Genomic DNA, 13,180 nt, shown 5'->3' with positions numbered 1-13,180 from the left:
GCTGCTTGGCCTGCTGTGTTCATCCAGCCCTGCACCTTGTTGTCTCGGATTCTCCAGCATCTGCAGTTCCTACTATCTCTACATATCTTACAATCTGGTTTACCATTTTAAATCAACTAACCTACGGAGTAAATCAATCATGAATGAGTGATTGGTTATTAGACATGACAGTGAACAGTGGTGGAAAACATCATGTAGGTGAAGCCCTTCGACTTTGAACAGGCAGCAAGTTAATCTAAAGGTGAAACACATGGTCGAAGTATTAAATCATGCTAAAGTGCATGAGGCAATTCTTGCCATCTCTGCTCATTACAGCTTTGGACAGCATTGAAAACACAACTTGCTAGATAGCAGACAAATCTCTATCGAGAGAGGACAGTTCAACTCACGTGGAAAAGGCAAGTGATCAGGATCAACAACAAGCTAGGGATTGTTAAAGGTATATTGTCAGAATGTTTACAGAAGTTCCCAGTTTAATTTGAGACACAGCAGACCACCTATTGTAGAAACATAAGAAAATAGGAGCAGGACGAGACCATTTGGCCCTTTCAACCTGTTCTGCCATTTAATACGATCATGGCCGATCATCCAACTCAGTACGCTGTTTGCACTTTCTCCCCATATCCTTTAATCCAAAAACTATATCTAACTCTTGAAAGCATTCATTCCGTCAGTCTCTTTGGCCAAAGCCAATGTTTTGGTAACAAAATCTAAAATGTTTAAAACTTGTTCAGAGCCATGATGTCTAGATTCAGCTTTGTCTGATGCAGAAAAACAAGTCTCTAAGCAATTGGGAATGAAAACAACAGTTTGCACATGTCTGGATTAACTGAAGAGCTAGAAGACCCCAAAAGATACAGGTCTTATTAGAAGACCATTTCTGAGTCAGGTTATACTTGCTTACTCATCAGCATATGCCATTTATACAGAACTCTACAGAATCTGTAGAGCACTTCATCAGCAGATGTATAGGGAAGAGCTCACTATGTGATTTTTCACATGGGGAGGTAGGAAACAGAATTGCTAAGTCAGTGATCACAATGTGGACCCAAAGAAGCTGTCTCAAGAGATCTGCCAGAGATGTAGTGTCCAAGAGCTACGGAAAGATACACTTAAGTTTGAGGCAATCCTGCTAGAACAATGATATTTTACAGGTCCTATGTCCAAACCTGAGAGTTGATACAGTCACTAGAACAGCCAAACACAGTAAGAAATGTGGAAGGTGTAATTTTCTGCATGCACCAAGGAAATCTCCAGCTTCCAATCAAGTTTGTTAAGCATGCTGGAGACAAAAGGATGCGGCACTGGAAATCAGGCCCTACTATTCCATGAATCATCACAAATGTATAAATGACCAGCTTAATCACGAAGACAGAGTCAGAGTCATAGAGATCAACAGCACAGAAAGAGGCCCTTTGGCCCATCACATCCACAGTAGTTAAAAACAACTACCTAACTGTTCTAATACCTTTCTCCAGCACTTGGCCAATAGCCTTGTATGCCTTAGCATCACAAGTGCACATCTAAATATTTCTTCAATGTTATGAGGGTTTCTACCATCTCTACCATCCTTACAGGCAGTAAGTTCCAGATTCCCACCACCCTCTGGGTGAAAACGTTTTTCCTCACATCCCCTCTAAACCTTCTGCCCCTGATCATTGATTCCTCTATCAAGGGGAAAAGTTTCTTCCTGTCTACTCTATCTATGCCCCTTATAATTTTATACATCTCAGTCATTCCCCCTCAGTCTCCTTTGCGCTTCACCTGACTAAGGAGCAGCACTTTGAAAGTTTGCGGTTTCAAATAAACCTGTCGGACTATAAGCTGGTGTCGTGCGACTTCTGACTTTGTCCACCCCAGTCCAACACCAACACCTCCACATCACATTTACAAATTGAACAGAGAAGACAACTAATTCTGAAGATCAACAGTCCAAACTCCAAGGATGCTGGTGGTGGGAAGAGAGAGAGAGAGAGACAGACAGACAGACAAACAGAGAGTGGAGGGAGAGAGAAAGAGAGAAAATGAGGTACTTTTCGCACAGCTCTTTTGGATTTTGACAATGGTTTCACATTGTATCAATAGCAGTAATCCTCAGTTCAGTAGCCAGTCAGTTGGACCTAGGCTTTTATTAGAATTAGAAGTTTTTCTTTTCAGGGTTGTTGAATGGCAGTTTTCCCACTCTCAAAGGGAAGTAGACAGACTGAGGAGCAGATGCTGCTTGGCCTGCTGTGTTCATCCAGCTCTACATCTTGTTATCTCAGTAGACAGACTGGTCTTAGTTTTCAGGCCTTCTACAGATCTCAGTACAACTCTCCTTCTCTTAATTTTCTGAATGACAGCAACCTAACTCCAAGAGTTGTTGTTAGGCACTTTGTTTTCACCCAGCTGTCAGCGTATCCCTCAAAAGTATCGAACCCAGCTGCATCAAAAGTTACATGACATTGTCTAACCAATAATTGAACATTTCACAGTTCCGGGTTTGATCTTCACCTTGTAAAAACAAGTTCATTCACTGTAACGTAGCTGTCCAAAATTCCATTTTCTAGATTATATTTTTAGATAAAAATATATGTAACCATAACACAAGGTGCATCTTTAAACTACAATAAAGACAATCTTGAATCCTACCAGATGCATGTACATGAAGTGATTGTCTTATGCCGGTTTGTCAACGACCACAATAACATTGTTGAACACATATTACACACAATTTTGTGGAAAATATGAAGGTCATCACACCATACAAAGCATTTGCAAAAATTCTAATAATCTATCTTGAGAAAACTGGTACTGTTCATTATTAGTTAAGATTGACACGAGGCAATTGCCAATATACTAGCCTTGTAAATTCCAAAACAAAAGCCTGTATGTACAGACATGGAAATTTATGATCAAACCAATAAATATACATCTTTCAGGATACAACGGTTCACAGATCATGTGTAGGATCAATAGTACTGGAGAGCAAGTACAATCAATCCACCTAGATGTTGTAGATATTTTACAGTGTTGACACTGTGGATAGTGACTACAGGTGTATCAGCATGCTGCGACTTTGTACAAGTCACAATTGAAGCAATCAGAGATCAGAGACACAACAGAAACTGTAGCAGGCTGTTCAGGAAACATTAGTAAACAATGGAACAGTTCACTTTCTTCTGATTTAGTGAAGCTAAAATCTCAGCTTTCTGTTAGGGAGAAACAAATGAAAGTTCAGGAAGGAAAAAAGCTGATCAGCTAGCTCAGGTTAAATCCAAACTTGAGAATACCATTTCTGAAATGATGAAATCTTTAAGTGATAATTCTGCTCAGCTCACAAAGATGAACAAAGAACTGAAAGAGAAAGAAAGGAAGCAGGATGAACAGTGAAGTTCTGTATCATCAATCCAATGAAAAGATTGCCAGTTTAAAGGAAGATTTCAAGCAGTCTGCTTGTAAAATAGATCAGGTTTAACAGGAACACTGGCTTGAATTCAAAGGAATGCTGGAGGAAATGCAAGACCTGCAAAAATTGGTGATGTACAGCACACTTTACAGGAAACTGGAAATCACTCACAGGAGAATCCTTTCAGAAATAAATGCTAACAATGATGCTCTAATGAAAGAGCTCAAGAAGGACAAAGAAAACAAAACAACCACTAAACCAGCATATGGGAGGGGTCCGGACAAAGAAAACAATAAGGGGAAAAAAGTCCCTGAAGACCTGGTTATTAGAACAGGTTATGAACGAAGAAATATACTGGGCCAACAGAAGGCTAAAACATTGACAGAATTGGAAGAACCCAGGGTATAAAAACAGAAGCTTCAAGACTGGCTTTTAAGAAATAAAACTGTAGACATTAAGACGATGTGAACTATTCAAAGCAGCTTGTGGAACAAGATCAGCAAGTGGCTAATTTGGAACAAAACTGGGCCTTAATGCATCAGGACAAGCAAGTTCTGGGACAGCAACCACAGTCCATGAAAGAAAGGCTGAACAACACAAACAGGAACAACAGGTAGTATCACTGGCTCTGTGAAAAATCAGAAGTCACACCACGTGAGGTTATAGTCCAACAGGTTTATTTGAAATCACAAGCTTTCAGAGTGCTGCTCCTTCGTCTGTGAAAATCAATTGCACCTCCATCGTGTGATCTAGACATAACAGCAAATTGGCTTGACAATATAGAGAGAGACTCAGAGGTTCACTTGTTATTATAAATAGTTAAACTTTCTTATGGAAAAGAGGGGCGTAGTCTGCATATCTTGTCTTGAAGAGAATGCACCTTTAAGTACTCTTTGTTCTGTGCGTGGACGATGTTGTGCCTCTGCCTGGCTATTAGTCTGTAGTCTGTAAATTGCACACACACAAATCATTTCTTTGCAGTAGTGTCAACTTCTTAATTTGGAAACTGTTCTGCTGTTTTAAAGAAACAAACTCACAGGGTTATTCTGAGATAACAAGGTGTAGAGCTGGATGAATACAGCAGGCCAAGGAGCATCAGTGGAGCGGGAAAGCTGACGTTTCGGGCCTAGACCCTTCTTCAGAAATGGTTATTCAATCCTTGACCATGATCGACTAGAGTGATACTTCGAACCCATTGTGCATCATAGAATCAAATTACAGCTGAATAGTTATTTTGGGAATCTTATGAGAAACAAAGGCATGGTTCAGTTTTTGTCAGGAATGAAGCAGAAATGTCATTCGAACAATAGGCCATGGCTCCTAATGCTGACTTCAATAATTAGCTGCCTTTTGGATTATCAATTCTGACTGCAGAGAGAGGTTACCACATGACCTCTGACCTTCAACTGCCATTGCTGCAGACTTCTGCCATTTGTAGTTCAACATGTGCATCATCACATAGCCTTGCCTTCCCAAGGTTTTTCAATGGCTGTGAGCTTCGACTTCTGACAATCAAGTTATCCTACAACTAGCCCTGTCCTGCGTAGTCCATGCCAACTCAGTGGGGCAGACTGTACCACTGGATGCCTAGGTCTGTTGGTTCTCTAACTGACAAAGGCCCACATACATACTTATACCCTGCCCTTGGCCCCTGTGCACTCCAAGCATGGACTCAGCTGAGGAGGCACATTGAGCTGTTGGATCAAGGACAACAGGTAGGTGGGGGATGGGGATTGAGTCAAGCAGCGTTGGAAACATTCAGAGAATCCATTACATCAGCCAGCAGGCCAAGCATTCCTTAAGCCATTTGAAACCTTGATCAGGAACGGACTTGGGCAGGGAGCCAGTCTTGCGAAGAGCCCAGAGGCTGTATGTGTCAGCTCCCAGCTGGTTCATGGCTCCAAACAGCCATTTGTAGGCTCCAGTGCACAGACTAAATGCTAATGAGTGAGAACATCTGTTCCAGGGATTAGAGATGTGTGAAAATCCCTGGCCTCAGCATTCAGTGTGTTTACAGTCGAGGCTTTTCTTTGACCTTCTGTTGATCCTGAGTCCAGCTGTTCCTGGAGCATGGGGTTACTGCCTCCCAACCACCATTAAATGTTAGTTGAGACCACAAGTCTGTCACTACCAGTCAGCACTCAATGTCTGACCATTCCACTTCCCTCACCACTCATTTGTTCTTACTAAAACCTAGCTGTGCGGAACTCCAGTTATTTCTCCAAATCACTAGAGGGCTGGTGAACCAAAAATGGTTAACCTCAGAGAGAGGCCTGGAGGGCAGAAAGAGTAATACTTGGAAATTAATGTACTAGATCTCCATTTTGAGGTGTACAGAATGGATTATGTGCCATTTGCATGTTTTGCTACTTTTCTTTCTCAGGCCCGACACAGAGGCCTGGAAAAAAAGCTGTGATTAATGCATACTGGCCCAATGTACCTTGTATACCTCAAATTGGAACTTCAAGTGACCAGTACCCTCATTATTAGGCATTACTGTTTTTGTTTTTCTCCCCACCCCCCCACCCCACCCCTGGAGAGGGGTCTGGGCCTGGAGATTCAGATGGGAAAATAAAGCTGTAAGAAGCCAATACAACTTAGCAATGATGGTCACATGAAGCTCCAGACGGAGCAGTACCACTGAATAATTAAATAAAAACTAAAAGAACTGTGGATGCTGTCAATCAGAGACAAAAATAAAAATTGCTGGAAAAGCTCAGCAGGTCTGGCAGCATCTGTGAGGGGAAGTCAGAGTTAAGGTTTCGGGTCAAGTGATCCTTCCACAAAACAATTCTGTCAATCAGAGAACCACCGAAGCGAATTCTGTAAGAGAGTTAATGTTGAAGCTCTCCAATAAAATGAGAGCTCAGGCTGCCAAGCTGGCTGCTGAGACTTATGTAGTCAGCCATCCTGAAAAACATCCCAGAAGACATACATTCAGGCAGCATGCATGTCTAAAATAGCTTGACTGACTTCTTACCACTGTGGGGAGATAGAAGGTTTGTCTTGGCAGATGGGAAAACATCACCGAACCACTGCTCAAACATAGAATCATAGATCGTAGAATCCCTACAGTGTGGAAACAGTCCCTTTGGCCCAACAAGTCCACACCAACCCTGAGAGCATCCCACTCAGACCCATCCCCCTAATCTACACATCCCTGAACATTATGGGCAATTTAGCACGGCCAATCCACCTAGCCTGCACGTCTTTGGACTGTGGGAGGAAACCGGAGTACCCAGAGGAAACCCACGCAGACACGGAGAATGTGCAAACTCTACACAGACAGTCGCCCACAGACAGAATCGAACCCGGGTCCACGGCGCTGTGGGGCAGCAGTGCTAACCACTGAGCCACTGTGCCACCCCAAGGAAGGTGGGAACTCCTTTCAGCCAGAAATGAACCGGCAACCTAAGGATAACATATTCTCCAAACTGCCCAAAGCCATGAATTAAAATTGGACCCACCACCAAACTTCCCCAACTGGGAAAATAAATTGGCTAAGCAATGAGTCCATGAAGGAGATCCATGGCAGCCCCCATTCTAGAACAAAAAGCTGTGAGCCAGACCAAGAATCTGGTCCAGGCTAAGAGCAGTGACGTCGAGTTAAAGCAAATACAGGACTGAACAATCCCCACCTCGAATAGCAAGTATGAGGAGAGGTTAAGTACTAATGTCTTGTTCTCAAAGATGGACTGTGGTATGTGGTACCGGTGCAAGATCAAAATCAAGTGATTTATCAATGCCACAATGTTCACAGTCATGAAGGGACAAAAATCACAATTGTCAGAGTTAAGGGATTGTGTTGGTGACAGAAATGGAAAAAGACAAAATGTCAACATTATCCGAAGGGGAATCAGGGTTAGAATATGACAGCACCCTTTCCTCTGCTGTTGAGAAAGAGGGAAGGCTCGCATGTACCACTCTGGATTAATGTCAGTAGACAAAAGAAGTTGTGGGCACCTACCCTGTATTTTCAAATGAACATGCCTCATGTGGTTTACACACAAATGCCATTCTAAGTTGTACTGTTGGAGATCCGGAGCCTGAACACTTACATCACCAGGGTAACGTATAGGGCAAGGGAGAATACTGCATCACAACTTCCCGAAAACACTATCATACAGTATCTTCACATGTAATATCCAAAATTACCGTTTGTATTAGGCCACACATCCCAGCCAGGCTAGGCCTAATTGACTTCACAGATATCCACAGCAGGAGTCAGAACTTTGTCAATGTCAATGATGAACTCTGACTAACTTTAGCAGATTATTGGAAGAAATACACTGGTATTGAAACCTGAACAGAAAAATTACAGCAGGTCCAAATAAAATTGGCAAATGCGCATAAAGTTGCTGTTACTGTTATTCAGCAGACAGAGCAAATTCAAAAGGGTATCAGGGAAACCAAAGTGACTAATTGGTGGGATGACTTCTGGGAGTGGTGCTCAAACATGCAGAGACACCCTGTGTACGTGTCCTATTACACCTTGCTGTGTTGTTCATCCTGTTTACTTTGATCTATCACTTAATCCTGTGAAATTCATCTGCTAGAAGGAGGAACTCATCCAGAAACTAATCTATGCTCTTCCAGCTGAAACCAAGAAATTAATTCATTTGGACTCTGTCGTGAAAGGATGATGTAAATTGTTGTGCAGTTTGAACTTTATCAAACGCCAATGATGGTGAGCTAGTGATTGTAAATACTGGCTAATTCTCAATTTATATATTCAGTTGTTTCTACATTGTCCGTGTTAAGATTATTGATGTGCGTAAGGAAGAGATTTATTTTATAGAGTACTAGTGTCCGCGTACAATGGGGAACCCAGATACTCAGGGAGTTAGGCTATCCATATGAGACTTGCTACATGCCTACACGAGACTGTGGTCTGAGCCTGTGATTCCATTTCCAATGGATGCTTTAATGATCAACAGGAGAGACTGTGGTCAAATGACCATGGGCCCAAAATTGGACATTCTAAGTTGACCCTCAGTGGAGAAATCAGGTCTGACAGAAATGTTGCCAAACTAAATTAAATAGCAGCCAGCAGCTATTGGCTACAGAGAACAGTGGAAACCAAGGTTAAAGATGTCACAAAGGTTCGAGGTGAACCAGTTACAAACAGCCCAAGGGTTGTGTATTGAAGAAGTATTGAACAGACTTTCTGGCATCTTAACTTCCAGCCAATGCACTTTACACCTCCTCAGCATGGCAACAGTGAAGGGTGCTGACACCACTCCACTGGATGCTTTAAGCCCTAGTCACGACTCCATTGGCCAAAGGCCACAGAACATTCTGGAAGGTCTGGGCTGAGGGAGATAAAACCACACATGTGGAAGCCACATGAAGACTCACAGCAAGAGCATTCGGCAACCCAATATGACCCAGGAGAAGATCTGCCCTGACCAGTGAGCCCTACCTTCATGGAAGAAAACCAGCCCTATGTCAGAGAGGAATGAGATTCCAATGGCCCAGCTCAAACACAGGGATTGCTGCAGGTAATATCCTTTCTCAGACAGTTGGAGCTAGATGGAGAGTAAGTACTGTGGGAATTTGGGAAATGCTCACATGGTGTTTTATTAAGGAATATTTTGTGAATAAAATCAAGTTGAATGCAAATTCTGTGTCCCTATGTCTATCTCACTGACAAGATCACTTGGGTAAAGTGTTTTTAATACATAAACAATGTGTCCAAAAACAGACAACAGTGTCAAGGAAGTTTCAAAGGGATGAATTTAAAAGAGATGCACTACAAACTGAAATTTAATCTCCCATGAGCATGTGAGTGCAAAAATGACGGGAGAAAAGACAGTCATTTGAGTGAGACAAATCTCCATTTTTCCTTTTCAGGAATATACAGGGTCAGGGGTTAAATGTGAGTTTTTAACCTAAGGTCTGCATATGTTTGTGCCCTAATATCCAAGTCTGTTGTTACGTTCATAGTTTTGAAGACAGCCATTAAACAGCTTTGCAATGCAGATAAAGAAAGGAAAAGGACAACCACTCACTCTAAGTGCCAGCAGCCAGCCACTGTCGGAAAGAACCAAGACAAAGATTTTCAATTGACATGCAAAGCTGAGAATCTTGAAATCAATGGTGCAACTACTAATGCCAAGGTTACTGGTAAAAACCACTATCATCAGAAACACTCTTCCATCTCCTCTTCACAAAGGACTTAGAGATTGAACTGTATATCTTTTAACTTTGTTTTTTATTTCTTCTAATATTTAGTCATTTATAAATTCACCGTTCTGAGAATTCAAGAAGTCTGGTTTAATTGATTCCTATTAAAAATGATTCAACTCAAGTCTGTGAAAAAAGGATCCAAAAGAGAGGGATCCTTTGTAAATTAAACTTGTAATGACCAATTGAGGGGTGGATGAATAACGAAGAGGAACCAGTTCACCCCTCCTTAGCTGAACTAAACGATTTGGGCTATCCTGTCTGGAATGAACAAAGCTTGAATGAGCTTGGGAAGCTCACCCGGGGCCTGGATCTGCTGGGAACACTCTCATACCTCTGCAAACAGTAGCTGTGTGTGTTGCTCAGTGAGATCGAGGACGCCGTCTCCCAGCTGATGCTGCTTCAGTTTGTTGGACAATGATCTGAGGTTGTGCTCGAGTTTTGGAACGATATCAGCAGCTTTCTGTAATCTCCAGAATGGAAACCTGCAGTCAGGAGGAGCAAAGAAACATTCACCATCAAAAATATATAAAAACACCTCATCAGCAGTGAGGGCAACAGGGAAAGAGAGGACTGGAAACAAAGAGAGATCACTCCAAAATCAGCATCTACTTTCTCCCTAACACCCAGTTAGCCCCCACATTTCTCTTCCTCACTTAACAGCGGGAGGGGCGGGGAAGAGAGAGTGCAGGGTAGAAAAGAGAGTGGGTTGGGGAAGGGAGTGGGAGGAGTGAGGAAGAGCCGTGGGGCGAGTGAGAGAGAGCGGAAGTGGGGGAGTCAGGAACAGTGAGGGAAGTCAGGGAGAGCATCTTCACATCATTAATATGTAGCATAAACAGCAGTGGTCCCAGTGCTGATCGTAAGGGAACATCACTGCAATCCTGCCCTGCAATCTGAAAGTCAACCCTTCACCCCAAAACCCTGTCTCTTAGTTCACAGTTCATGTAGTGCGCATGCTGTCATCAGCCCTTTTCAGTCACTAATCAGTGCATCCTCCCATAAACTGGAGAAGTAGAAGTCAGCCATTCAGGTCAATGAGTATTCTCCACCATTCAATGAGATCACCGCCAGTCTGATAATCCTCAACTCCACTTTCCTGCTTTTTCCCCATAATCCTTGATTCCCGCACTAATTGAAAATCTGTTTATCTCAGCTTTGAATATACTTAATGACCCAGCCTCGGCAGCCCTCCACAGTAATAAATTCCACAGATTCTGACATTATACACTCTGCTCCTAGAGTCTCCCTCAAGGGGAAAATACCTTACCCTCATCTACCCTGTCAAATCCACTAAGAATCTTCTATATCTCAATAAGGTCACTTCTCATTCTTCTAACTTCCAATGAGTTGAGGCCCAAACTACTCACCTCTCCTCATAAAACAGTCCCTTCATACCTAGTATCAGCCTAGTGAACCTTCTTTGGACTGCCTCTAATATCAGTATATCTTTCTTTAATAAGGGATCCAGCTGCGTCTGAATAGCGCCATGTAGTGTTTCAGCAACATTACTTGTGTACTCCACTCCCTTTGAAATAAAAGAACAACATTTCATTTGCCTTCCTTGTTGCCTGCTGAACTTGAATGCTTGATCTGATGTATCTATGGACAAGGACTCTCAAATCCCTCCGTTCTTTCTAAAGCCTTTCTCTATTTGCTTAACCTGTCTATTTAGAGTCATACAAGCCCTTTGGCCCACTATGTCTATGCTGACCAACAAACACCAAACTACAATAATCACATTTGCATTTGGTCCATAGCCTACAATGCCCTGGCATTTTAAGTGCTCATCCAGATGCTTCTTAAATGTTGCAAGAGTACCTGCCTCCACCACCCTCTCAGGGAGCACAGAGTTAATGTTTCAGGTCTGGTGACCCTTCCTCAGAAGGGTCTGAGGAAGGGTCACCGGACCAGAAATGCTAACTCTGTTTTTTCCTTCACAGATGCTGCCAGACCTGCTGAGCTTTTCCAGCAACTTTGTTTTTGTTACTCCTCACCTTAACCTTATGCCATCTGACATGGAGGAAAGATTCTCACAATTTACCCTGTCTATGCCTCTCATAATTTCTCCCCCCAGCCTCCACTGCTCCAAGAAAAACAAGTCCAACCTGTCCTCATAACTGAGACTTTCCAGGCAACATCCTGGTAAATCTTCTCTTGTACAATCTCGAGTGCAATCACGTCCGTCCAACAGTGTAGTGACCGGAGCTGCACACAATATTCCATCTGTGGCCTAACCAATGTTTTATCAAGTTGTAACAAGACTTCCTTGCTCCTATATTCTACACCCTGGCTAATGAAAGCAAGCATATCATATACCTTCTTCACCATCCTGTCTACCTGGCTGATACCTTCATGATCTATGGGCTTGTACACCAAGGTCCCTTTGTTCCTCAGTACTCTCTAGAGACCTACCATTCATTGTGTAAATCCTTCCCTTATTAGACCTCCCAAAATACATCACCTCACACTTAGCAGGATTAAATTCCATCTGCCATTGCTCTGCCAGTTTACCATTGATCAACATCAGACTGTAGTCAGTCCATCCTCCTCACTATCAACAAAACCAGCAATTTTGTGTTGTCTGCAAACTAATTATACTATCTACTTTCACATCCAAGTTGTTAATGTACATAACAAAATAACAAGGGTCCTAGCACCTGTGATATACCACTGGTCATAAGTAAATAATGAGAATAGTTCAGTGGCTAAGAAGAAGTTCAAAATACTCTTGTAAATATTAAATACTGACAAGTTAATCAAGGGACACCCTTACTTATTTTTTTAAAAAGGGAAGGAGACAAAACATGGTTAACTATAGGCCAAGTTAGCTTAATGCCTGTTATTTAGAAAATGTTAGAGTCTATTATAAAGGATATAATAGCAGAACATTTAAAAATACACAATATGATCAAGCAGAATCAGCATGGCTTCATGAAGGGGAAATTTTGGCTAACAAATATACTGGAACTCTTTGAAGCGGTAATAACCAGGATAGATTGATGGGAAGTAATGCATGTCATATATTTGGACTTTTAGAAGGTATTTGATAAGTAAGTGTATGTTAGGCTACTTAGTAAGATAAGAGCCCATTGTATTGGGGTAATATATTAGCATGGATAGAGGATTGGATTACCAACAGAGGTCAGAGTTGGGATAAGAGGAGCATCTTCAGGAATGGTAACCTGTAACTAGTGGAATACCACAGGGATCATTGCCGGGGCTACAATTATTTACAAAATATATAAATAGCTTGGTTGAGGAAAGTGAATGCACATTGGCCAAGATTATGGCTAACACCATAGGTAGGTGGGAAGGGAAATTGTGAGGATGACACAAACAGACTTCGGAGGGATATCCAAGGCAAATTGGATCCAACATTGGCTTGCAAATTGAAGGCAAAGGGTGATGGTGGAGGATTGTCAACAAGCTGAATAACAAGCGAAGGGATGGCCTACAATCTGATTAAATGAGGCAGAGAGATAATTACAGAAAATTCAAAATATGGCAGTGCTGGAGACAAACCAAATGACTGGAATAGGGGATGAGATAACAAGGTGTAGAGCTGGATAAACACAGCAGGCCAAGCAGCATCAGAGGAGCAGAAGG

At 42.2% G+C, this 13,180-nt stretch overlaps 1 protein-coding gene across 1 annotated transcript in view; it reads right to left on the bottom strand.

The window, feature by feature from the left end:
• si:ch211-236l14.4 (SITS-binding protein) overlaps positions 1-13,180 on the bottom strand; it is a 78,395-nt gene that overhangs the window by 23,329 nt on the left and 41,886 nt on the right. Inside the window, exon 3 of the mRNA XM_048607230.1 lies at positions 9,909-10,059. Within this exon, the coding sequence (XP_048463187.1) occupies positions 9,909-10,059 (151 nt within the window). The remainder of the gene's footprint in view (positions 1-9,908; positions 10,060-13,180) is intronic.

This window comes from Rhincodon typus, chromosome 17 (genome assembly GCF_021869965.1).
Source record: "Rhincodon typus isolate 14 chromosome 17, sRhiTyp1.1, whole genome shotgun sequence".
NCBI lineage: Eukaryota > Metazoa > Chordata > Chondrichthyes > Orectolobiformes > Rhincodontidae > Rhincodon > Rhincodon typus.
Note: the sequence above shows the minus strand (reverse complement) of the source record. Positions and strands in the feature narration are given on the sequence as shown.